At 41.6% G+C, this 27,862-nt stretch overlaps 1 protein-coding gene across 1 annotated transcript; it reads left to right on the top strand.

Annotated features, from left to right (window-relative positions):
- Positions 1-40: 40 nt before the first annotated feature.
- Positions 41-27,657, top strand: lats2 (large tumor suppressor kinase 2). Its single transcript, XM_086267825.1, has 9 exons — positions 41-236; positions 6,120-6,871; positions 18,491-18,623; positions 18,731-20,328; positions 21,052-21,279; positions 21,486-21,840; positions 22,231-22,413; positions 22,539-22,645; positions 23,429-27,657. Exons 2-9 carry the CDS (start codon positions 6,512-6,514, stop codon positions 23,984-23,986), a joined length of 3,522 nt encoding a protein of 1,173 aa, XP_086123951.1. The 5' UTR covers positions 41-236; positions 6,120-6,511; the 3' UTR covers positions 23,987-27,657.
- Positions 27,658-27,862: the final 205 nt, after the last annotated feature.

The following is a 27,862-nucleotide window of genomic DNA, read 5'->3' as shown; positions in this document are numbered from 1 at the left end:
CCGTCACGTGACCTGAGGAATGTTAACAATGCAGCGAGTGTCCAACTTTGTGCTGAAGTTCTGATCCTGCCTGGAGTTTGGGGAGAAAATGGAGGCTCATTTCATCATATTTACCCACTGAGCTAGGTGTACGCGTTCGACAACCGAGAACCGGACTCTTTAACGAAAAAAAAAGTTGCCGTTTAACGGAATTTATTCTCTTCATATTGAGTTATTCTCGCCACTTCTATCACATGGTAAGTTGAGAGTTGCTTTTTTTGGGAGGGGAGTGGTGGTGGTGTGACTTATTTCCACGACTTGTTGCTGAGCAAAACGTTCCGTTATGGGTGTGTTATATAGCGAGGCTTATGGAAAACGAAATTGAAGTTTCTGTATGTTTGAGCCTCTTTGGAGCTTACAGGACTGCCTCCATTTTTTCTCTCTCCCTGCATTGGAATGTGTTGCTGCTCTCAGCCCCCAACTCAAGCCTGGGATATTGCTGAGAAGGCCCCAGCGCTTTAAAACAGGGCTCTCCGGACCTTTATGCCTATACAAATATCACTGTACGCTAGTTTTAAAGCTTTGGTGCAAATGTGGGAATTCAATTTAAGGGTTTAGTCTATGTTTAAATGTTTGTTTATTTGTGTACATTTAAAGTAACTGCATCTTATTTGGGCATCCTAACTTGTGCCTCTTCTGAGGATCACTAACAGTAACAGAAGCTATGCTTTGTAGATGCTGTTAGTCAGAAGATCCTGCATTCATTTCACTGTTTAAAGTGAGCGAACAGATTCATAGTTAATAAGAACTGAGCTTAATAAAATAATTCATAACAGGTCAGAATATTTTTTTATATTGTATCTGAAAATGAAAATGGAGTCATCTGATTTGATTCTGTCATTTTCACTTCTCTCAGGGCCTGCATAGTTTGGCCCTGATGCAACAGTGCGTTTCATTCAGGTGTACTGGTACCACACTACTATCCACAAAACACACTCACACACACTCTTTCTTTCTGCTTGACACACTTCTGTCTGTCCAGACAGTCCAGCGCTTTGATTAGTTCAGCAGTGACAGCAGACCTGGGTGATGCAAACCAAAGTCACATGTTTTAAATGGACGCTTGATGTTCATGCCTGTCTGTGTCCTGTAACAGGGGGGTCACATTTTCAAACAGTCGGACCAGTTTCACTCAGACTAGGGTGGCGCAGCAGTGTGGTGTCATGCACGTCAGAGGTATCTGTCAAAAAGGAACCACTGGGATACAAACAGATGCTTTGGTGGTGATGTTGTCAACACAGTGGATTGTAAGAAGTATGCAGGGATTATTACATGTTATTACTACTACCATATTTGTTTTAAAGGGACAAATGTACAAAAGTGGGCTACATGCACACAAAAACAATATAGATGGGTAGATGACTCGAAAGGCTACAGGGAAAACATATCGGTTTGATTTTGGGGTTGAGCTGCAGTACATCAGATACACACAGAAAGAGCCAAATTGTTTCCCTCTTATATACACACACTTGCACTCTCACAGCTGCAGCCAGTTTCCATCAACTGTTGTCCCTGCCTGCACATTTGTGATGTGTCCTGCAATGTTAACTGAGTTGGTCCCACCCACCTCTACCCCCTGTCTTACTCCACCCAAAGCTTAGTTGTTGGCCAGCTTTGCCCATTAGGAAGTTGTGTTCTTTCCTCCACCTCCGCCTCCTCTTGCTTCGTAATTTCCTAAACACAGCAGAGATATGACCGTCCACATTCTCTCAGATCCATCAGGCAGGTTAGAGGCAATCTTATTAATATTAACCTGCCAGCTGCTCGCGTTGCTCAGTATTCTGTGGGGTCCAAGATTGCAGAATGCATGCTTTCCCAATTTAGCATCACAGTGGGTAGCTTTGTTTTTGGTGAGACCAAAAAGAAAGCTGTGGTATAGTGTGCTAAAGTTTGTTATGAACAACACATGTCCACGAAGACATAACCTGAAACATGCGTTTAAAGTGTCACATGTGCCATTAAAAGGCAAAAAGTCCAAAAGCATGAAGTTTAAGTCATCTTAGGTTTAGGGTTAGGTCAAAGGAGGAGTAAGGTTCAGTGATGGGGGTGGTTATGTGTAGAGCATTGTTTTGGGCAGAGTCATGTCTTTTTTTTTTTCTTACAGATTTGTAGTTATAGACAGATACTGTCCGTGTAGTTTGTGTTTTGGGTTATTTTGGTCAGCGTACTGCCCCGTGATTGAGCTGCGGTATTTTACTTGTACTTACTTGTGGAAAGGAATGCTCATTGCTTGGACACGACGCCTGAAGCATCGCAGGAATGGAGGCAAGAGATCTCGGAGATGGGGCAACATTTATGGAGCTTGGCCCCATGTTACCCCACCACCCAGCAGTGTAAAAAGAAAAAGCATGTTTTTGTCTATGCAAAGTTTGATCTGTACAAACAGTGAAGGCTGTGTCCTCCTTAAATGGCCCAAAGGGATGGAGACTGCTAGAGAGGAGGAGCAGGAGGAGGAGGAGATTGGGGATGCAGTTCAAGAGCTTTTAATGTTTGGAAGCTTTTTCCTCTGCAGCTGCTTGGTAGTAATGCTGAGGGATGTAAGATTAAGATAATATTGTTAAGAATGTATTTTTAATTATCTAAATATAGAATATCACAGCACTGGGTGGATTGTGTTTGGCATTGCCTAAGACCAAAACTTGACTTGTAAATTTTAGTTTTGGTGTGTTTTCTTTTGAAGGTATTCTTTTGTACCTCCACATAGACACACGGGAGTCTCTGGGATAGTGTAAGAATTCAGTATGATGCATCACCATCGCTTCAAAGTTTTCAGACTATATTACTTTATCAGTGAATCAAAGCTGTGGCACGTTTGAAACTGATGGAAACATCTGGATGTTTAATTTGGTATCTGCAAACACTTTCTTTAAATTGAAGTCATTTGCTGCTTTAAAAGATCTCTGTTGGCAGCTATAGTAAGTACAAAAAGAAGTTGTGGTCATGATATCTCAGAGACAAATGTTAATGGTGTTTGAGGAGGAAAAAATTAGAATCCACCCGATGCTCAACTGGCTACTTTAAGACATTCAATAAAACATTTTAGGTTGTTAAAAAAGATGTATGCCATCGAAATACTCCCTCAAGTTTTATACATAAATGTTAGTTATATAAAAATTGGAACATTTGGGGGTGGGGGGTGGGAATGAAATGCTCTGGGAATACTACCGCGATCCTGAGATAACATCAGCCGGGGAAACTTGTAGTAAATCAGCTCAACCAGAAAACTCCAAAAATCCAATACTGCACATACTTCGCTATCTGCTCTGTGCTAATTGAGAACAAACACGCGACTCAGTCATGAGTAAAAATAGGACGTAACCTTCTTGAATCTACAAAATAAAAAAAATAGGTGGCTGCCTGGTAATTGTGGATTGTTTCACATTCTGTGGCTGGTTTTAAATAAACACATGTATATAATAATAATAGTAATAACTCATTTTGATAACTTTTCATCTTACTAGATATTGACATGGAACCATATTGAAAAACTCTTGAAATGTATCATTGTTTAATATTGAGGGCAGCTGTGGCTACAACTGTAGCTGCCTCCACCAGTGTGTGAATGTGTGTGTGAATGGGTGGATGACTGGGTGTGTAAAGCGCTTTGGGGTCCCTAGGGGGGACTAGTAAAAGAGCTATACAAATACAGGCCATTTACCATTTGACATCATTTAATCTGAGCTTAAATTTGAGGGTAGAATTGTGACGTCTCTGATTTGTCCGTTAGAATAAAAAGCAATTTTGTCGCCCTTTTTTTTTTTTTTGTTAAATTTGAATTTGAAGTAGTTGTGCGGCTAGCATAATGATTCACATTTAGAAAGCACACAAACAGCAGCTCTTCTCGTGATGTAATGTTGTTACGAGCTCATAATAACTCACCAACAGTGACACGTTCGGCTCTGTGTCCGTGTCTGTTGACTGTAATAGTACGATGACCTGCTGATCTCCTTGGTCTGTGGCAGGAGAAATAATCACTGGTCTTGGTCAGACTGCTGCAGAAAGTCGCTTTTTCCCCCTCTCAATCCATCATGCTGTACGTTATTTAATGAAAGCCCTTAGGTATTTGTTAATACGTAAGCATGTGGTGAACATAACTCATTCGTTGTTTATGCACATAGACAGGAAGGTTGTTTGCAGCTTCTCTTCAGGTCTGTGTAGATCAAGTACAGAAAATGTTCTCATTGACAAAATAACTATTTTATTTAGGCAAAGAGGAAAATTGCCCATAAGTAATTTTTCCTTTTCAGGATAATTGTCAGGTGTAATTCAATACCTGCCGAGAAGACTTTTTGAAATAGAACCCAATCAATTGAAAGATGTTTGCTTCACAAAATGGTTGGAATTGCAGACATGAGTTGAAAACCACAGCCATGTTGAAACCTGCCAGAAGAGGATTGTATCTAGCAGTTTTTCAGTGCTGGTGAGATTGGTATCTGGAGACCTGGCATTGCTTCTCTAAAACTATTTGAAGCCTGTGAGCTTCTCAGTTAGACAGGAAACCCGGCTGCCTGTCAGCTTCAGGGTCTCTCCTCTGCAGAGGTAATGCTATGCCAAGTAAGGCGAGATTTACTCACGTGGAACCAACAGAAAAGAAAGACCGAGGCAAACACATTCAAGTTCGTTAACTTTTAACGGTTTGATTTGATATATAAGCTCTTAACTCAACTGATATGGTTCATAAATTGACTAATGTGAGACATAAGTATCATATTAATCAAATCTAGTATTGCCAAATGGTCTTGACCTCTTTAATATGATTCAAGTCAGGTCTGCTGTGCTATTGTACAGTATTTGTGATTAGATGAGAATAGGGCTGTTCGATATAATGATATATATCGGATGACGATATAAAACGTCTATCATTTCATTTTACGCTATCGTTTGTTTCGTGGTGTCGCAAAATAAACTGTTTACAGCAATATTTTTTCATCGTTTTGATGGTCACTGTAGTGGCTATATTCATTTCTTAAAGTTCTCTCTTTCTCTTATATTTAATATAACCACACTACGGACGGACAAGTGCCTGTTTTTATGCTTTGTCGTTAGCAACAACGACGGTAAAACCATCGCGTGTCTGCTTGTTTATGTTCCACATAAACCTTTCACAATAAAGCTCAAGATCCTGTTGAGACTTTTCAAAATAAACTGAATCACGTGAAAGAGCAGATTATTTACGGATGAGAAGTAAAAAAGCCGCCAGGTGCTAAAAAATAGACCTTAGACTCAAACGTTGGAACAGGCTTTTCCCCGCAGCACGCCGTGTAATAAATACTCACAAAGAAATCGGCGGCCGTTACAACGTATGTTTAAAAATGTATAGTTTCATGCATCGGTTAAAACACTCGACTCCAGCTACATGACGCGCAGCTGGAAACACTTCACGCAAGTCGAGCTGCCCGAGATTCACAGAATTTACAGAAAATGTTACATTTTTGTGATTTATATCGTTATCGGACGATAAAATTCTTATATCAGGATATGAGATTTTGGTCATATCGCACAGCCCTAGATGAGAAGCTTGTAAAGTTGAGGCTCTGGACAGAAAGCCCATCTGCACTGGCGGAGTAACCTTCTTGCGGAGCATGGTCTTCTAGATAAGATTGTCAGACAGTGTCATATGTAAGATCACAGAGGAGCATAAAAGGCAGAGGCGCTGATGCAGGGAGGGTCGGACATTTGTGTTGACCCCATGTTCTCAGATGGGTGTTTACCGATGACCAAGTATCAGCGTTGACAGGAGCTGAATTGTTCAATCATAGCTATGCATTGATGGGGTGGGGGGCAGGTGGTGTTTTTTAACCTCTAGCATTCCTGGATTATGCATAAAAGTATGTGAGAGTACATATGCAGTGCTGATAGTCAATTTGACCTCCAAAAGGTCTAACTGGCTCCACAAGGATTACTTCACTTTATATTGGTGCAGAACAGCTTACTTTTGTGTGGTATCTTGTGATCTCACATTTCTAAAGTTGTTAACAGTTTTTTACTGTATGTGCTTTGATTTTTAGAAAATCTAGATAAAATTGAATGGGATATGGAAGCCCAGTCTTCATGCTCTAACTTCATTTCTTCACCCACAGGCGCAGATTGGCATCATCATCGTTTGGCTCCACGATGCCCTTGTGACCAGCTGCATTTCCTGGAATAAGCTGGAACCTGAGCCTTGAAAATCACACCATGTAATGCCTATAGTATTCCTGCCTCACCTTCATCCACCGCAGCGGGAGCAGGAATCAAAAGCAGAAAGCGAGATAGAAAAAAATTAGGGACATAGAGTAGGGATCATAAAACCTGTGCCTCCAATCTGTGCTCTTGGAGGCTTTTTATCTATTTAGGTCAGCAAGCTTAAAGGGAATCTTTCGTAGGGTTGTAGGGCAGTGAGTGCCAGTTTGTGTGTGAGTGTGTTCTTGTGTGTGGTTCTGTGTGCGTGTTTCCCTTTTTAGAGTAGGTGCCTGCCCTGGGCACTGTGGCCATGAGGCCCAAGACTTTCCCCGCAGCCCCGTATGTGGGAAACACACGGCAAAGGCTTCAAGAGATCAAGGAGGGCCTGAAGCAGCCGGCCAAGCTGGTGAGCCAGGCTTTACATGGCAGTAGCTCCAGGAATGAGGGAGGCAAAGGGGCAGACTCCAAGAGCGGGAAAGACACAACCAGCCGACAGCAGCAGCTCAGACCCCCGCAGAAGTTCAACAACTACCAGAATGCGCTGCGGGAAATCCGCAAGTCCCTCAAGCCCTTTGAATCCGGCTCAACCTCCGGATCAGGACACCCAGCAGGCGCCGGGGAGGTGAACCGGCAGATGCTGCAGGAGTTGGTGAACGCTGGTTGTGACAAGGTGAGTTTTAGAGATAGGGAGTGTTTCCAGCGGCAGTATATGATCTTGTTATGGGAGCAGATGGGTGATTCTGTCGTGCAATTGTCTTACCTTAACAAACTGTTTAGTATCAGTAGTATTTTAATGCATTGCACGCAGCGTTGTAAATCAGTCTGCTTTAAGGTGACATTAAGTTACTAGAATTCAGCTGGATTTCTTTTTTAACCACCACCCCCCCAAAAAACAAACAAACAAAAAAACAAACCTCAGTCTTAGCGAAATAACTTCAGTTTTACCTGAATCTATGATCTTCTCAAGACCAGACGTATTGGTTGAATAAATGTGCTAAATTTGTGAAACAATCACGAGACTCCCTTAAACAGTTTTGAATATGTTAGTCATTGGTGTCATCAGTGTCGGTTCCCACTATTCCCACTTGACTTAGATGTTCAAACCCACTTTTTTCTGTCAGTCAGGAATTTCTAGAGGAAGCTTTCAGGGATGCTTTGTGCTCTTAGATAAAATACAATGCACAGTCTGCTTAGCTAAGTGTATAGTGCCTCGGTTATGTAACACTGGGCTGATTGTTAAAACACCAGGTGGATTTCCTAAACGGGCTCTGTCCCACTTAAGAAATGCAAGTACTCCATCAGAAGTCTGGTCAGGGTGAGGAGAGAGTGTTTCCACGGGAAGTGAGGAGTCCAGTTCAAGCTTTTTCACCCAAGTCACTCAGTAAAGCTTCTTATTTTTTAGACATATTTTTATTTTACATTTTAAAGATTTCTTTGGAAAGAGAGAGATGAGCTTTGGGGGGGATTAAGCCAGATGATTACATCACAGAACATCTTCACAAAATACAGTGAGTCCAGATTTGCTACATGTGTGGTTAAAGAGTTTGAGGATGAGCCCTGTGATTGAGCACGGTATGTGAAGAATGCGCCACTCAAGCCCATACACAACATGTGAAGGGAAAAGAGTCGGGAGAATGCCCCATGCAGCCAAATCGATTTCAGCTTATCACAGCCAAACATCCCCTGTATGTCAGGTATTCGCTGATAGCGGGACCTTTGCTCTGTATTTTGTTTCGATGTGTGATACATTAGAGTTAAACTGGGCACAGCAATTCATTTGTCTGTTCGTCTCTTACCTGTTTCACTGGTCCGCTAATGTCAGTTTTGTAACTATACTGTGATAATTGTTATGGTGTAAGGCTGCACATTTGGCTAATCCTTCTTACCTAACTTATTAGCCGCTACACTTTTTGTTGCCTGTTTTGTTTCTAGTTTTGAGAAACCAAATCCATCAAGTTTGTTTAATTGTCTTGAAATATTCATGTGACATCTTAGTTTTTAGTAACACATCAGATTCCATGTTTTGGCTGAGGACAGAAGACAGACACCTGGACTCCAGCTGAAAACTATTGAGCTTGATCATACAATATGGACCTCAAAGGTCTGAAAAAATGTTATTATAAGAGTTTCCTTTATTATTTTCGTTCCTTGACAAAAAAAAATACTTAAGATTATAAAATGTGTATATCTTGGGTCCTGACTAGAACATATCCTAAAGGTGTCCACCTCCTAATGCACTGAGTTCTGAACTGCAGGCCTCTCAGCACATTTAAACTGATGCACCTTATCTTTTGGGTTGTTTGAGGTTGCTGCTAATTCCTTACATAATTCACATGGCAGTTGTTGATGTCATGAAAGTGTGACATTAGGTGTGTGTTTGTATCTTAAACCTAAATTTAGTAGTTCCTTCTCAGGAACTACTAAAATAACTAATACCCCACAAGGCTACAGTGGTCTGTAGAGAAAATCTCACTCCACAACTGAGACCATGATGTTTACAGAAACTTCAGGTTTTAGGTTCCTTGGTTGGATGCCCAACAGGATGGCAGGAATGCCTCACATATTTTCATTGGCGAGTATGTTCTAAACTACAAGCCTGGGGGAAATGTTCATTAAGGTGATATGGCACTCGTACTGAGAACATTTATTCAAGCAGAACTTTGAGTTGAGATGCTGTTATAGTCTCCTCAACTAGATTTTAGAAGAAAAGTATGATATATTCAAGTAGTCTCCCATTAAAGATTACCCGAGTCATTCAAACCACTACTATCACTCTCTTTTGTTGGAACTACTGTCGTGGTTTGATAGGAGTTCCAACAAAACAGATATTAACCCCCTTTAATTTTCACTAAGTTATTAAAAATTATCCAAGATTCCATCAGCTCAGATTTATTTGCTTTAACTACATCTTGCGAACAGTACTTTGAAATTATTAGCTACCTATTAAAGCAGGTAATAGTTAGCCTAAACTGCTGCCTTTCTTGGATGCTTAGAAGTGTGTTGGCTGGCATGTGGCAATGGCTAATTCAAAAGGACCAAAGGGATTACCACAACATCAGGAGCACGTAAATAGGGGTAAAGCACAAATATTTAGGCATTAAGGAATGAATCCCTTTCAGACTAGATTATTTGGTTGCTGATGTTTTGAGGTACATTTTAGATTTTCTCAAGCAGACTCTGCAAGTCAAGTTGAACTCAAAACCTTTACCTGGATGTTGTTACATAAGTTTACTTTTAATTACACAGCACCAAATCACATTAACAGTCTCTTCAAGGTGATTTGAGGTGACACATTTTAAATTAAATTGTTGATTTAACAGGGAGGCAGTGAAGTGATGTTAATATGGGAGAAATCTAAACTCTCTTTCTAGTCCCTGTCAGGACTCCAGCTGCAGTATTTTGGATCAACTGAAGGCTTTTCAGAGACTTCTTATGACAGTCAGATAATCATGTATTATAATAATTAAGCCTGGAAGTAATAAATGCATAAACTAGTTTTTCAGCATCACACAGAGACAGGATCTTTTTAATTGTGAGATATTGTGCAAATGCAAGAAAGATTTTTTCATCTTTGTTTAATATACACGATTAAGTACATATCTGGGTCAAAAAACGACTCCAAAATCCCTCACAGTGTTCCTGGAGGCCAAAATAGCACCATCAGGTTACAATAACATCAGTTTTCCCTGAATCTAGAAGCAGGTCTTTATATCTTTAAGAAATTCCTGCGGTTTAACTGATTGGTGTGTGTCATCTAGCTCCATGGATAGATAAAGCTGGGTATCATCTGCATAGCAACAAAAATGGATGCTGTGGGTTTGAATAATAGTGCCTAAAGTGAGCATGTATTATATAAATAGAATTGGTCTTAGCGTGGAAGCCTGTGGAACTATAATTAACCTTAGTACTTCAGAATACTCAAAATCTGAAAGTCTTTTAGAGTGACTTATCTTTTGCTTACATTGAAAACACTGAAGTATACAGGATTCCTTGTTCTGCTAAAACAAACAATTTCAATGGGCTTAAAATATGAGCTAGCTATTAGCTGGGTATCTAAACCATCAATGTCACATGCTGTCACCAACAAAAAAAGCCTAAATTGTCTTTGGGGGTTTTTTTGTGGTAGTGGTGGTGGTGGGTCTGAACATGCACATATATAGAAAAGTTATTTTGGACGCTATCACAAAAAACACTGACGGGCTACTGCAGTCCTGCCTAGATGACCATTGCTACCACCATTTTGCACTGTGGGCCCAGTCAATACAAACAGGAAGTGAACATTCAATGGCAGCAGGGTGGAACAGTTCCTTCTGCTGCAGCCAAGTCACCACCCAACGTGTCGCCTCTCCTCTCCTACTCTTCCTCTGTCTCTGGTCTGTCTGTCAGACACTGTGAATACAAAGAACAGAGAGACTCGCAGAAATGTACAGAAACAAGTCAAAGTAAAATCAAGTTGAAGTAAAATCAGTAATGATATACCTTTAAAGACAGGTAATTTGAGCTTGGAGCATAGTTTCGGCTGTCACACTGAGAACACGTGCTACTAAAAAAAAACCCACAGTGTGAGGACACGTGCATGACATTCAATATGGATAAGAGAATTTGAATGTCATATCTAAAAACAATCTGTTTAAAGGATCGTCTGGTGAATATTAAATATTATTAAATATTGTACCACCAGTTGTTAAAATTCACCATATTCCATCCTTACAAAGGGATTGTAAAGTATCTTTGAATGAATTTGCACACTTGGAAGACTGTTGCTTCTTCACATTTGGTTTGTGTCCCCTGACACTCATAACCACCCTCGAATATTAAGCAGCGACAGATTCCGATTGAGCAGCTGTTTTGCACCACCTAATCCTGAGTTGAGGCAGACATTAGCAGAGTTGTTGCCTGACTGACTGCCCACATTCACATGTTGTGTGGGTGAATGTTTGCAGCACTTTTTCACATCAGAAATTTTAGTACATTGTGTTAGGAAAAGTAGAAGCCATTAATGATGCCTCAGTAACATTAAGTGTCTTTACATGTATGCTTTTTCTGCTGTGAAAAACCTTTAACCACATATTAAGTATAAACTGCAGTGTCTCATTGCTTGTGCACACATACTACTGCTTTGTTTGTTTGCATCATTAATAAGCCATAAGTACTGCTCTATTTTGAATTGAGCTGCTAAGCTCCTCCCCTCTACTCCTATTTTCTTTTTCCATATTTTTTTCAGGTCAGCTCTTATCAACTAGTCTTGTCTTTCTTCTCCTTCTGTTCATCTCTCATGTCTTTTCCAGCGACAAATTACATAGCTATGTGGCTCGTTACATAATAATATTTTTTTTAATAGGCGGAAATGTTTTGGAGGGGGATCGAGGGTGGGGGAGGAATGCAAGGCATTGAGATGAAATGGAATGAAAGGAAATAAGGGGGCGGGGCAGGGGGGGCTACATTCTTCGATTTTTGTTTTTCTCCTCTAAACTTCTAGGCCATCCTCACAGGCCCTTTCCTGTGTCTGTGAACTGGCTAAGCATATTAACGTCTGAGAAAACATACATGATAGTGTTTATGTTGTGATGAGGCCAGCAATAGAATAGAATAGAATAGAATAGAATAGAATAATCCTTTAATTGTCCCACAAGGGGAAATTTGGTTGTAACAGCAGCCAGAAAGACACATATACAACAAACAGTACACAGGACACAGAACAGAAAATACACAATTTTTCTTACATATTTACATATGGTTACTATAAACAGAGTACTGTACAGTTATTAAATTAAATAAAAATAACTACAGATAAGAGGCAAACCAGGTTGTAGTGCGAATCGGTTGATTAAATTATTGCAGTTACAGCGCAGGTGTAAACATCTGTGATTGTTGGGAGCAGTTTTGATTGTACAGTCTGACAGCTGCAGGGAGGAAGGACCTGCGGAAACGCAAGACGTGACTTGGATGCAGTGTGGCTTGTGTTTGTGATGTTAGGGTAGACAAAAAAGGCTCTCCTCAGCTAGCACTGTAATAATGACTGTAAGAAAGGCGTCTCTCGGCTTAAATGTTGTGGTGCATTTGTTGTGTCTGCTAAGCAGTTTTTTGCATGATGGAACAGGACAGAATTATTTTCTTTTACAGCCCTCAATGCAAAAATGAGGCATGGACGCCTCTCTCCCCATGTCCCATCTGCACTGCACTCCAAAATATCTCCCATGTGGCTTAGATTTGAAGGGTCTTGCACTGCAGTGTGTCTCAGAAATGGGTGAGAATGATAATTAAAATTCCCAAATCACCATAGTGCAGGGAAAAACAGTGTTTGTTTGTGCTTGTTCTGTCAATGTGTCACAGCAGGTTGTGTGTCTCCGTCTAGTTTGTAGGCTGGTGATTATGCGTTTGGATAACTCGGCGGCCTGCGGCCTGCAACCATTATGACAGGGGTGCAAATGTGGCCTGGATATTTTCAACTGAGAGAGAAAAGGAGCGAGATGGGAGAGAGCCCATCCAGATTGCAAATAGCTTGAATTCTTGCTTCCTGAGCTGAGGAATATGAGCAACGAACATCTGTCGCCATGACAGCCAGGGTCACCAGGCCCGCCTCTGCTTAACGCACACACTCACACATACACAAACATAGAGCATTGTTAAACAGAGGAATATCCAAAAAAGCAGAGTACTGCTGTATTGAGGGTTCAGCATATCCCACTTTCTCTGTCTCACAGCTGTTTAAGTTTCAATTATTGTTGTATTCAATATTTTTGGCTTATTAAAAAAACAGTTTTACATGATTTAGAAGCTACATTTTTTGAAGAAATGGAGATGACTGTGGATAAGGAAACACCTTTAATGGGTTTCACCACTTATCATTCTGAATGTTATTCTTTTCCTTCATCTGTTCATCCATCCGGTTGTCCTTATCAGGGTTGTGGCAGGGCTGGAGGCTGGAGGTGAGAGGCGGAGTACAACCTGGACGGGTCTCAAATCTTACACAGGACAAACATAGAGACACAGACGACCATTCACACCTAAGAGCAATTTAGAGTCACCCATTAACCTCACCCCACTTAGTGCATCTCTTTGTGGGAGGATGCCGTACCTGTAGAGAACCCACGCAAACATGGAGAGAACTTGCAAACTCCACTCAGAAAGGCCCCGCCCAGATGGTGGAGTCGAACTCTTTCTTGCTGTGAGGAAACAGCGCTAACCGCACAATAAATATTATCAAGCTTTTTAAACTTTTCATGGCCAAGATTTACAAAAAATTTTTTTTTTATTCAATTTGACCCCAAATGAGTGAGTAAAAACTCAGCAGGAAGATATTTACAGAAGTCAAACACTGTTTTCCCAAACACTTCTATATAGGCTGGAAATGTTTTTACAACCGCAGCTATCACCATCTGGTGGCCTTCATATTAAATAGCTCTCTTCCCCAGCATGTCTTTTGTCCTGTCTCCCTCCTCTCACCCCCAACTGGTCGCGACAGATAGCTGACCCTCCCTGAGCCTGGCTCTGCTGGAGGTTTCTTCCTGTTAAAAGGGAGTTTTTCCTTCTTACTGTCGCTAAGTGCTTGTTCATAGGAGGTGCTCTGATTGTAGGGGTGTTGTCTGTATTACTGTTGGATCTTTATCCTACAATATAAAGCACCCAGGATACTGTTGTTGTGATTTGGCACTTTATAAAAAAAAAAAGAAATAAATTGAAAGCAGGTTTAAGGCACTTACGCTTTAGCCTTACTTTTCCAATCCAGAAGCTTCATCCATGTTTTATCATGTGCACGGTCCTGTGTAGAAATAAGCTGAATGCATTGGAGACCTTTGAAGAGCAGCTGCCATCTCCATGTCATCTGACTGTTCACCGTATTTAAGTGCAGCTGTTTAAAACGCCTAAAAGGCATTGGGTCATTTCTTCTAGGTTGATTTGAGAATATCCCAAACTTTACTACCACTGAACTTGTCTGAGGTTTTCTAAAATGTTGGAAACCCCACACCTTCCCTGGTTGTAAGAAAGGGAACATGTTCTGCATGTTCTGTAACTGATGATAATGCATTCGCACCCACTCAAGGAAAGAGGCAAACACTCAACATTTTGATTTCTATATCTCTTTTCCACTTGTCACTCCATAATTGTGTCCATTTCTGTGCCTATAACTAAGAGAAATACTAACTTTATCTCCTTCCTGGAGAGAAAAAGAGAATGTTTAAAGAAAAAGTCCTACATGAGAAAAGTGCGCAAGGTAGAAAGACTGAAGGGAGAAGGGTAAAAAGTGACATTACTGGGCGGCTCTGGCAGCCAACACTCTCTGCTGGCTATGCAGGAATGTAACACACACACATACACAGGAAACAAAGTATAAACATTGGTGTGTGTGTGTGGTCAGTTTTAAGCTAAGGCACATAAAGTTATGTGCATGCAAAGGGAGGAGACACAGAAAAGGAGGTTTGTGCACGTTGCATCCAGTAGTGTTATTTATACACACATATACAGAGATGAATGCCGTACACAAACACACAATACCGTGGGCACAGAAAGTGTGTCGCCTTGGCATTTCCTGGCTTTCAAAGACATCCGTGCCCACAGTTGCTGCATGGTCCCATTTTTAAGCCATTTAGTATGTTTGATTTAGGTTACTCCTGACAAATAAAGGCAGCCAGTCTTTCTGAGAAACCGCAGAAAGTAGGGTCACAAAATGGCTCCTCGGGGATAAAACTTTTCTCATCTGCTCATTTCCTTCCTTCCATTCAGACAAAGCCGTATTTTGTTGCTTTTGATGTTCGATTACACGCTTTTCCTTTTGTTTTATGTTCTGAGAAAACGCCTCCAGTGTTCCCTTAATGTGTTTAGTGTCAGTGACAACCATGGCAAGTCTGAGTCTGAGTGTTACATATAGATAGATTATATAGCACGTTTCAAACAAGGACAGCATTCAAAGGACTTTAGATGAGATGTACATTTTGAACAATATTTAAAACAAATTATTAATAACAAAGAAATTGAGGGTGGTCGGATTAAGCATATGTTAAAATGACAGAGTTATTTAAATATGACGATGACTCGTGATTGGCTAAAGGCTTAAATGACAAATTGTCACAACATCATATATTCAAAAACCAACTTTACATCCATGGCGCAGTCTTTTAGTTGAGTCGTTCAGCATTGTGTCATTTCAACCAAAGGAAGTATTTCATTAGCCTTTATCATCAGGTGTAAAGGGGAGAAGACGCACTTGCTGTTCCTTCATGTTGTCAGTAGGGGCGCCTGCTCTGCTCTGAGACGTCTGACTTCACATGTCTTTGCACTGAGATCATATGTCATTTGAGGGGACTTTAGTCATCTAGGTGTGGATTGCTCTCTCGGAGAAGGAAGGAGAAATTTTTGTTTTCTCAGATTTTCTCAGATTTTTGTCCCACTTGTTTGCATATTTACGGTTATGAAGGCCATGTTAAGTTCACGACGATAAATCATCATCATCTTTTACGTTGAAAGCTGTCATCAGGAGGGATTTTAAAAAACCCTGATGTTACCCTGCAATCAACAAGTAAATAACTGAGACGTTATAAATGTAGGGATTTGCTTGTTGAAATGCTGCTACTGATGATGATCTTGCGGTATCATTGGTTTCTTTAAAATTACATATTGAGGTGCAGAGGATTTGCGTTTCCAAACCGGGCGTAGCGTGAGCGACATTGGGATGATACTATTCAAGCCCTGCTGGGGGTTAACTGAAGCCGATTAAACAAACAAGATAATAACTGTATAATGGGCAACCTCTGACTGAAAAAGCAGTGTATCAGTAACAGATATCGTGTTTAACAAGTGGGTTGGGTGCTTGTGTGTGTGCACATTTAATCACTCTAGATTGTATCAGCTTTTCGAGTACCGTAATTGCTTTACTGGAATTTTAGGTCATTTTTTCTGCATGACAAATGAAATCATGACTGTTCAGAAATGCAAGACTTATATTAGAAACCTAAGCAAAGAAAGGCACTAGTTTTTTCCCCACTACTTTCACATCTTTTCTTTATCTCCATCCTCCTTGGCATAGATAATTATGGAGAAACATTCTACCACTTCTTGAGATAATTGGTTTTTTTGTCTTTGCTGGAGAGTTATCTTGCTTCACCTATCTGTTTTTAATACTCCAGAGCTATTATAATCATTGAACATTGGGTTTAGGTCAGTTCAGTTAATCTTTTTTCCATCTTGCGAGGTGCTGCGAGTGTCCTTAGGCTCATTGTCATGTTGGATCTTTTGCCAGGCTACTGGTCAGTGTTCTTGTACATCCTCAGGTATTCACAGTGCCATTTACAGATGTAAAAAAGTGTCAGGGCCACTCCCAGTTTTCATCATTATTTTTTTCTCGTGTTCTTTAGGCAGTTTTTTCTCTCTCTTAAACGCCATCCTTAAAAGTTAATATCATGCAGCGTCAATGTCACAGAAACTCTGATATTCAATGATAAGCCCAGTGCCAAGTCTGAAACACGTGCCCATGTCTTGTAAAGACTTAGGTGTGCAAACCATGTCTGTGACATCACTTTAAAATAGAATAGAAAAGAATAGGATAGAATTCAACTTTATTGTCATTGCACATGTCACAAGTACAAGGTAACGAAATGCAGTTGGCATATTGACCAAGGCAGACGCCCTTAGTGAATCTCTGGCTTGTTCTGTACTCCAGCTACTGCTGCAACTGATTTTTAGATTGTCTGGCCAAGGGACCAGTGAGCACTCACAAAAATTGCCACTCCTCCTACAGGATTGGTCAGAATTCAATCACACCTACACACAATGATCATGGGTCTGAAATGAAACTTTGCTCAAGGTCAAGCTCGTATGTGTTGTTTTATGGGCAGTAACCTGTGAAATGTGAAGTGGATGAGCTGCGATATCACTGATATTCTGGTTAGTTGGTCCTCGTGTTTCCCTTTTCATCTTTAAAGTCTCGCACTGGGACTTTTTCCAGTATCATAGGATCCCCATAGGTCATAAATTGAGAAAGTTCAGGTCATTCTCTAACTGCCTTTATGCATTAAAGCAAATTGTCAGCCATTCATGTGTATAGTTTTCTTTCATTTATTAAATAGTTTGTGCACAGGGTCAGTGACCACAGGTCTGTTTGATTTTACTGCATTACGTTTCTACACTGGGGCCTGGATTCTGAGTAATGTTATTTAAGGAAACACTCTGTTCCAGCTTAGACGTGATGCAGATATTGAGAGGTGATGCAGTTTGGAATCTTTAATTCAATCATTGTGGGTTTCTACCCTCTAAATCAAAGTCTGAGCAGAGAACCATTTAAGAAGTCCCGCTTGAATGTGATAGAAGAACCAAGAGAATGATTGGCATTGTTACCATAGACTGGAGCAGAATTCTCTGCTTGTTCCCTCCTCCGCATTTTTCCTGCAGTGTCTCAATTGTAAATTACACGGCAACTGATGAATAGAAAATGCCAAAGTGGTTAACCAGCATTTTTCACATTGGTGACCTACATACCGTTGGCTTTTATAGTGACCCACCTGTCTGAGCACACGTCTCCAGGCCTGGGATTAACTCTGCGCGCCCCACCTGTGAGGAAGGGAGAAAAGCCAGGAAAAAAAGGTTTTAAATGAAAAAGGTGACATATGTCATAACAGCCAGTCTTATTCAAATGTAATTTTTAAACCAACAGAAATAAACCAAACCTGGGTAGGAAGACCAAACGAACTCTAAGATGTCAAATATGACGTTGTGGTATAAAATAGCGGTAAGAGATGTAAGGGTTATTCAGCTGGTTTGAAATGAAACTGAGGCATACATAAACTGTATTAGAAGACATTCTTACTGGTCATTCCCAGGGAAGCTGCTCTGTTAGTGCCTCTGAACACAGGACCACACCCTGCTGCACTGCGACTATGAATCATACACATAAAAAAATTTCCCCAAATACAAATGATCATGCAGCAGAAGGATAAATGTCCAAGTTGAAAGAGTTTTCTTTGAATATGGCAAAGTGTATATTCACTAACAGTCTTTTTATTTCTAAAATTTCAGTTTGTGTGTGTGTCTGTGTGTGTGTGAGAAACTGTGTTTGCTTTAAATCTGTCTCACTGCAAAATACAAAAACCAGTAACTAATTTGTGAGTGACTTTCAGCCCCCTACTGTTTTTGCATGTTGTCTGGCAGAGGAAATCACTGGTATGTGACCCTAAGTGGAAAGGATGCAGGTGCTTGAGCACCTACTAGGACTGTTGTGTTTTGTGTGCATGCGTGCGTGTGTGTGTGTGTGTGTGTGTGCGCGTTTTTAATGTTTGCGTGTCTGCTTTCTTCACAGGAGATGGCGATACGGGCGCTGAAGCAGACGGGCAGCAGGAACATTGAAGCAGCTTTAGAGTACATCAGCAAGATGAGTTACCTCGACCCTCGGAATGAGCTCATCGTTCGTGTCATCAAGCAAACTTCCCCAGGTATGAATACAGCCTCATGTGAGCAAATTGACTTGGCTAGTAGATTTTAGTTTCTCTTCACTACATGTATTTAAACGATAACAAAAAGTTCCTCCTGCACCTTCTAGGAAAAGCTGGCATGCCAAATTCAATGGACCACCGGCCTGCATTGGAGGCTTCAGGTGAAGCAGGTGCCATGCCTCCGTATCATCAACTGGGGAATTCTATGTATGACGGAGCAAAAGGTTATGGCCCTGAGGGTGAGATGCCCAGACCATATATGAATGCTCCACCTGTTATGAACTACATGATGCCCCCATCTGGTGCAGCACAGGTCACTGGAATGGGAAACCCATTGGGTCGGCCTCCCAGTATGGGTACCTATCCATCTGTTATGGCCACCCAGAGCAACCCAGGCAACACTATGTACCCCCCAGGGGCACAGCAGAAGGGCTACCCTGGCAGTATGGAGCAACATGGGCCTATGATGAGCTACAATGTCCCTGGCCAGCCTTTACAGCTCCAGCCACAACCACCAGGTGGCCCTGTCCCAGGCCCACACTATGACTACAGCCATGCCAGGACACACATGATGGAGTCTGCAGGCTATGGAGTCAAGAGGACCCCTTCCTTCCAAAACAAGATGCCACCGCCCCCCATGTCACCCACAGATAATTATGTCAATATGCAAGGGAAAGGAGGCATGGGTCAGAATGGGCCAGCGGGAGGAGGTGGAGGATATCCTGCTAACCTGTACCTCGCCCCTCACTCTCACCCTCGACAGGCCAGCCCCACCTCACACCAAGTCCACATGATGTCCCGTTCCCCAGGTGCTGTGGCCATGGTCCCTGACTTCTCAGATCTGCCCCAGGGCTTGATGACACCTTCTAGGGCCAGCCTCAACTTGGACCTCTATGAGCACCCCTGGGCAGGGCCGCCAGGTCCTGAAGGGGCCCCTCAGTCCAGACAGCCACAGCCCCAGGGCCCATTCAGAGGTGAAGTGCGTGTCCCCAGCAGAACTAACTCCTTTAACAGTCGCTCTGCAGGCCCAAATGCTGTCCGGCCTGGGATGGCTGCACCACCTGCTAATGGGAAACAGGAGCCTTCTTTGGGCCCCCCTAATACCATCACAGCTGTAACATCCCCACCCATCCAACAGCCTGTCAAGAGTATCCGTGTAATGAGGCCAGAACCTAAGACAGCTGTGGGACCATGTCACCCTGGCTGGATGACTGCTCAGGCCCAGGATGCATCAGAGCCTCTGCCCTACATGCCAGAAGAAACATACCCGCTCGAGCCTGCTCAGGAGCCACGCTGTCCACCACCACCCTACCCCAAAAACCTCCTAATGTCTGGGACGGCGGGTGAGACAGGGGCCCTGGAAGGAGCTGCAGGTGTGTGTGGAGCTCAGGACCTCAACAACCCTGCTGCAAGAAGTACTCACAGTGGCAGCGGAGGGAGTGGAAAGGCTGAGGAGAGCCAGCCAGTGAAAGAGAAGACAAAGATGGGGAAGGGAGAAAAAACAGTGAAAGACAAGAAGCAGATCCAGACATCCCCTGTTCCCGTGAGGAAAAATGGACAAGATGAGGAAAAGAGGGAGTCACGTATCAAAAGCTACTCACCTTTTGCCTTCAAGTTCTACATGGAGCAGCACATAGAGAATGTGATGAAGACCTACCACCAGAAACTCAACCGCAGGCTTCAGCTGGAACAGGAGATGTCCAAGGTAAGACAAGATGAACATTTTTCATCCTGCACTGCATTAGATAAGTAAAATGCAGAATGTATATAATAGAAGCAAATGATTTACTGTGAAGATTAGGCTGTCTTGAACAATCTCTGAGTATTTACAAATTCATTTCAAAGTATATTTAAAGAAACCTAAGCTGATGATAAAAAAAATCATAAAAAATCCCATCAGTGTGGTTTGGGAAATGCTCAGGATTCAAGATTGAAGAACATTTTTAATGCCTAAAAAATGACCTGTAAAGCCTTCAGGTTTTTAGGTGAGAACTATGATGGGCACAGAGAAGTGACGTACAAGAGCTTGTCATGCCAACAATTCTCCCTCAAGACTTTGCTGTAGACAGTAAGATCTTTGTCTCGAAATGACTTCACATTTGTGTTTGATGTGTTTGTCCTGAATCAGAACTTTGGCCTCTGCATTTAAAATGTATTTATTTTTTTTGCTGTGACCTAAAGACATGCTTAGAATAGAAAAAAACACCACAGTCAGACCCAGACAGTTAAGTCATGTAATGAGTTAAACAAGCAGTAAAGGTCAAGTCACTGAATTCAGCTCAAGCCTCATTCCTTGGTCATTATTAGTCAGTGTTGAAAAATGATCTCATCCTTAAACTATTTCTAAGGCTGCTTTTGAAGAGGTTGCATAGCCGTTATGTCCTCCCTTTACTGATCCTCTTCAACCTCTCTTCTTCTTCCTGTCCAGGCCGGCCTTTCCGAAGCAGAGCAAGAACAAATGAGGAAGATGCTGTACCAGAAAGAGTCCAACTATAACAGGCTACGCCGTGCCAAAATGGACAAGTCCATGTTTGTCAAAATCAAGACGCTGGGCATAGGTGCTTTTGGCGAAGTATGTCTTACACGTAAAGTCGACACTGGTGCACTTTATGCCATGAAAACACTGCGCAAGAAAGATGTCCTTAATCGTAACCAGGTGAGTTTATGCATTTTTATTGCTTTACTACACTCCTTTTGCCTTTTGAGTTCTGGCCTGTGCATTTTCACCAGGTGTATAAAAGTATTCACACATTTTTTTCTATGTTTGTAGAACAGCGCTTCAACACATTTGTGTCTTTGTGGACACTACTGATTGTGATAAGATGTTATGCAACAGGCTAAATCAGGATTATCGTTACGCAGGTGGCTCACGTGAAGGCAGAGCGCGATATCCTGGCGGAAGCGGACAACGAGTGGGTGGTGCGTCTCTACTACTCCTTCCAAGACCGTGACAGCCTCTACTTCGTCATGGACTACATCCCCGGCGGAGACATGATGAGCTTGCTCATCCGAATGGGGGTCTTCCCCGAACTTCTGGCACGCTTCTATGTGGCAGAGCTGACACTAGCCATCGAGAGCGTACACAAGATGGGCTTTATTCACCGCGACATCAAGCCAGACAACATCCTCATTGACCTGGATGGACATATCAAGCTGACAGATTTTGGTTTGTGCACAGGCTTCCGCTGGACACACAACTCCAAGTACTACCAGAAGGGTGAGACACTTTTATCTGAATATACAGACATACAAATACATGCTCCCTCAACTACGAAGACACCGTGTGTGGATTTAGTGTGTTGATGTTTGTGACATGCGCAAATACAGACATGCACACAATTTCCGTTGGACTCTTGTACAACTCATGCTTGGTGATTTCTAATAGAGAGAGTTCAGGTTTTGATTGTGTTTTCTCAAACATTGTGTTCAGGGGAAAATTAAATGAACATGTAGGTGCATTCAGACTTTACAGGTAGCAAATTTGAGCAGTTGCCAAGAGTACTGTCAGTTGTCCAGGTTGTTAAATTTGAATTTCACCAGGCAATGTGGTATTATATCCTTCTCTTTGTGGGGTTTTAAAACATCTGCTCTCACCTTCTGTCTTCAGGGAGCCACATTAGACAAGACAGCATGGAGCCCAGTGATTTCTGGGACGATGTATCCAACTGCCGGTGTGGCGACCGGCTGATGACCCTGGAGCAACGCGCCAACCGACAGCACCAACGCTGCTTGGCACACTCCCTGGTGGGGACGCCCAACTACATCGCCCCCGAGGTGCTCCTGCGCAAAGGTGTGTGAGAATAAAAAGCATAATTACTGCACAGTATCTGATGACTGACACACCTTTGATTGTACTGGATGTTGTGTTCTAAGAAAGCATTTAGACAGTTGACCTGATGTGCGTGTTGTGTGCAGGTTACACACAGCTGTGTGACTGGTGGAGTGTGGGAGTGATCCTGTTTGAGATGCTGGTGGGACAGCCGCCTTTCCTTGCCCCCACGCCCACTGAGACTCAGATTAAGGTCAGTGAAGAGGGAGGATGTCCCTGCTTTTATTTTGAATTTTAATTGGTGACCTAATGAGTCAGTGACTGGATCAGATCAGCTGCAGCAGACCAGGACAGTTAAACAGTGGCAGATTGCATTTGCTGTCCGTTAGACGTCAAATTAGGAGCTCTTCATTTCCTCCTTCTGTTCACTTTGCTTGACTCGGTAAGAGCAATTAAATTCAATGGCACAAAAAAATGACACAAAGACAAGTGAATGAAAATGCAGCCTAAACCATGAGTAGGAAATTCTGTGAACAATAGAGAAGAAGAATGAGATAGCATGGAATTACAGTCAACTTAGGTGACAGCAGCTGGAATCCAATTAAAAGTACATCCAGTAAATGAGCAGTCATTGAGTCTATTGCAGTACGGCCCACTGTATATTTACAGCTGCACAGATGTTTTTGGAAACACAATAATCTGGCTGTAAACAATTTCACTATGAGGTTTATGCTATAGCTTTTCGTGAGGTTCATCTGTTTTTCCACAATCTTATATACCTTTGATTGTATTGTGGAAAAACACAATACAACGTGTTGTGTTTTTCTCAGCTACTGTTCTCAGCTCCAGAACAGTAGCTGAGTGGACCTTGTAGAGACGTTGTCTTACTCAGATCCTGTTGTCAGTGTAGATATTGACTTTAAAGCTGAAGTCAAAACTGTTGCATTGAATTTCTCCAATTATTAAGTATGTATACAAGAGCTGGGTCATATTTTACTGTTGATTTAACTTCATGCATTGTCTCGCGGCTCTGCAGGTCATTAACTGGGAGAGCACTCTGCAGGTGCCCGCCCAGGTCAAACTGAGCCCAGAGGCTGTCGATATCATCGGTCGCCTGTGTTGCTCTGCAGAGGATCGCCTGGGTGCCAATGGCGCTGGTGAGATCAAGGCTCACCCCTTCTTCTCCCAGGTGGATTTCTCTAGCAATCTGCGGCAGCAGCCGGCCCCCTACCGGCCCAAGATCGCCCACCCAATGGACACATCCAACTTTGACCCAGTGGAGGAGGAGGGTGGTCCCGGTGCATGGAGTGACAGCGGGGACAGCACCCGGGCTTTGGATGCTCTCTGCTCCCCTCATGGGAAGCACCCAGAGCACGCCTTCTATGAGTTTACCTTCCGCAGGTTCTTTGACGATAACGGCTGCCCCTTCCGCTACCCTAAACCGCTCGAGACAAGCGAGGTGTCGCTAAGCATACCTGGAGCCATCGGAATGGGCCCAGATGAGGAGGAGGAACAAGAAGAGGAGGACGAGGATGAGGAAGATGAAGAGGAAGAAGGAGAGCAGGAGGAGGGGTGTGAGCCCGTGTATGTGTAGAGCTGCATGCTGACAGTCTTCCTGAGTGGCTCGTGTCTCTTACCTGCCCTTGTCATTCAGCTCATGACCCTCCCACCTATCACTTCTCTTCTCATGTATATGTAGAGGTGTGCATGTGTCTCTGTGATTGTTGAACTGCAAGAACAGGGTAGATGAACACTGCCCCCTTGTGGAATGCATATATACAAAACATCCCCCTCATCTGGGACCAAGAAACGGCAGGTGTGAGCACCCACATCGAGGGTGAAGCGTAGGTGGTCAGGAGAGCAGGACTCAGACACTGTACTGGTCGAAAGGAGATTCTGGTTCTTCCAGGAGCCTCTTGTCCCATTCCTTCCACCTTTGGTCTTACGGACAATTAAAACACCTCCACAGTGACCTTCAGACACAGGATCTACTTCCTGTTCTAACTGAGCTGCTTTACACTCAAATATTTGACACAGCAATGTGAAGAGTGGAACCAGTTTACTTGTTGATTGCGCCTGTTTTCACAGCTGCTGCAAAATAAGCTACAAAGACACGCACACACAGCTCAGTAGTGTAGGGATGTTGGATTTCAGGTTGATTTCAGTGTCTATATTGAGGTTTCAAGAGGTTGGCTCACACTAGGTGGACAAAGAAATTCTTCCAGAGTCCTTTGACACACACTCAGCCACAAAAAAAAGAGTTTCATTCTTGTGGTGTGAGAGAAAAATGTGTCCTTTTTTTTTTTTTTTTTTGCAGCAGTTTTCAGAATCTTATATATCCACACCTGCCTCATTTTGTGCCAACTTCAGCTCAGTGTAATGTTTTTGAGCCTGATGCTTTTTAACTCAGTTTTCTGTTAGAAATATTCTTGTGTTGTTAAAATGCTTCCAATCACAGAGTTTCTGTCCTAACTTGGCTCTAAATTGGGCTCTAAAAGTCAAGCCAGGTTTAGTTTGCAGTAAATTCTTCTCTTGAGTTAGATCAGATGAAAGAAGCTCTTGTATTGAAATTATACTATCTGTTTACTGTGGGGCAGGTTGCTAGCACTTCACATATTTTCTCAGTCTTCAAGAGAATTAAGAGAACCCCCCTAATCTATACAGGATCCGTTGGGTCAGATTAGGCTTAGTTAGTTGGGTTGGACTGAGAATCAAAGCTCCAAATACACACACATATTCACCAAGATGCACACTTGTACAGCTATTTAGCAAAGATCAGTCTGACAGTTGTAACTTTGTAAATTGTAACTTAACCAATCTCCTGTGATCTGGAGGATATCATGAAAGAAAAACAACAAAACAAAGCAACATGTCCTTACAACAGCCAAACATGTGATAGTATGACTATGTGCAATACAAAAAAACATTATATATAGTTTTCTAAACACTTACTATCCTTTTAAAAATTTAGTTCTGAAATGTACAAATATATTGGTTTATATAAATATATATATATATATATATATATATATTCTCTTTTCAGTTACATCATGCTGCTTATTATTGTGTTTAATATTATTTACATTATTATTATAATTGTTATTACATGTTTTTTTTTTTTTGTGGTTGTGGTGAAAGAAGTGTCGACTTAAGTGTGTCTGGGGTTTGAAAGTAACGAGCTGAGTGCCTTTCTAACTGAATATCAGAGTGCGTGACGCCACTCGACGACGAGCGTGGGGGTGTGGATGATTCGAAGGTAGGCTCTTCTCCTGCTGCAGCCAGGCTGGCCCTGAGTGTAGAGGAGAGGAGTCAGAAGTGTTTCTGTTTCAGAGAGAGAGATGGAATCGAGTTAGGAGATGAAGAGCAGGGAGGAAAGTTGGCTTCGGGAAATTCAGAGGAAAAAAAGAATATGAATATGAATAGCTTTCTCTATTTACAACTTCAACAAAGAGTTAGTGTTTTGGTACACGTTCTTTTATTTATCCAAAATGACCACAAGTTCAAGTGTTTGTGTGTATAACTCTGTACTTTTTACTACAGACCAGTGCCATGTTGTGTGTTGGACTGCTGCTCATCAGATGACGCTAACATCCAGTACATTCTTGCTTACAGACAATCAGCCAGCAATTCTGCCGAATTGAACTGTTTGGTAAATTAATCCCAAACTTTCCAGGAGTATTCTAAATTTCTCTCGATGACTGGGGACGCTGAAGAGGTCACAGCTTTCGAGCGATTCTGTGTGGATAAGATTTGTTACAGTTGATTTTTGTTGTTTTGCATTTTTTCCCTGTAAACGTGCCTTAACTAACACGAGCAACACAATGTTAAACGACTGCCTTCTTACTTTGGTCATAATTTTCAGAGACTTCTTATACCTGTTGTTATTCTTGATTGGGGGAAGGCAACAGAGCGTGCTCTATTTCACATCAGCGCTTGCTGTGCTTACACACGACAGTCACTCTTTAATTTAGAATGAGCAGATCAGATTTTCAACTAAAAGTCAACAATCAACAGTGCAATATTACTGCAATATTATTAAAATTTTTTTAAAAATAGCAGTAATGCTGTTTTGCTAATCTAGAGCTTTGTTTATTGTAGATTTTATTTATTAATTTTTTTTAATGAATCAAATTTTAAATTGGAGTGCACGGATGGGTCAAGACCGTCTTTAACCATGATTTAAAAAAAACATACAAAGATGACAATTACAAAGTTATTTACAACATGATCATACGCACAGTTTTGACATGTTAAGAATATTACAGTAATGGTCAATACACAGCATTCAGATAGCTTTTTTTCAGTTATTATTTTTTTGCAACTTTTTTAGTTGCTATGCATTGTTTTAGGAAAGGGAAACAGGGTTTTCACCACTGTACAGTGTTACATCTCAGGTGTTGTTTAAACTTCGGAAGCTGCTCCTTGGTTGTTGTTTTTTTTTGTTTTTCTTTCTCCAGACCGAAGTGGATAGTTCAAAGTTCAAATTTCACATCAGATTTCAAACCATAGTTTAGCTATTTGTTATGACTGTGTCCAGTGGTGGTTTAAGGTAGAGTAGCAGCATTGTGTGTGTAAACACAGCCAAAGTTTTGTCTGCGAGCTGATAAAATGGGATCCATCACAGATGATGTGGTGATGCATCGCCTCACTGCTCTGTTGCTGTTTCCCCATTCATTTTGTTCTCTCTCAGCTGGTCCAGACATCTAACACTTCTCTAAATATCATTGACTGGATTGCCAATCCACACTGACCAGGATGAACTGCTCCTTTAACAAAAAAGATAAAACAAAACAAAAAAAGCTTTATAATTACAGCCATGGCTCTCTGCTGAGTGTGTGAGTGCCACAAAGTGTGTGAGGTGTTTCTTGGATATGTTTTGTTTTTAAGGTTTGAGAGTAGTGACTGACAATCTTTGACTGACTTTATGTCCTCTGTTCTGATTTCTTCTCAAGACTTACTCATGTATCCTTTACATTTTGTGTTTTTACTCTACAAAGTCTTTGCTTGTCTTTAATGTGTGATAAAATTCTGTTACTCTTGAATTTATATTTATACAGATATACATATTTTTTTGTATCTTTTCTCCTTTTTTCCCCTCCCCCGAGTTCCCCTGTGCTAATGTTAAAACATGTCTACACAGTATTATAGATGATGTAATTTGGACAGCTCTCTTTTTTTACATTTATGTATGAACTGAGAATTTGTAAATTCTTTCACTGTCCTTGTGTGTAAAATATATGTATAAATTAAATTAACCAGCTTGGATTCTCGTGAATTACTTTATAAAAGGAACATGACACAGAAGTTCCATACTGATTACAGTTTGTTGTTACAAAGAACAGGAGTATTTAGCTTCATGGCCACATATGGGCGAATTTGATCTCAAGAAATATGACAGAAATGCAACCGTTATTGCAATAGTAAAGAACAAAAAACTTATTAGTAACTTATAAGTATACGTGTGTACGTT

This window comes from Aulonocara sp. 'chitande type north' Nkhata Bay, linkage group LG16, assembly GCF_057382095.1.
Source record: "Aulonocara sp. 'chitande type north' Nkhata Bay isolate Kocher_YH1m ecotype deep benthic linkage group LG16, A_spYH_male_GT1.1, whole genome shotgun sequence".
Taxonomy (NCBI): domain Eukaryota; kingdom Metazoa; phylum Chordata; class Actinopteri; order Cichliformes; family Cichlidae; genus Aulonocara; species Aulonocara sp. 'chitande type north' Nkhata Bay.
This window is presented reverse-complemented; position numbering and strand designations above follow the sequence as displayed.

Coding starts and splice junctions, on each gene's coding strand:
- lats2 (XM_086267825.1), top strand. CDS start 6,512: ATGAGGCCCAAGACTTTCCCCGCAGCCCCGTATGTGGGAAACACACGG. Junction 22,414..22,538: donor CGAGGTGCTCCTGCGCAAAG/GTGTGTGAGAAT, acceptor TGTTGTGTGCAG/GTTACACACAGCTGTGTGAC. Junction 22,646..23,428: donor CCACTGAGACTCAGATTAAG/GTCAGTGAAGAG, acceptor GCGGCTCTGCAG/GTCATTAACTGGGAGAGCAC.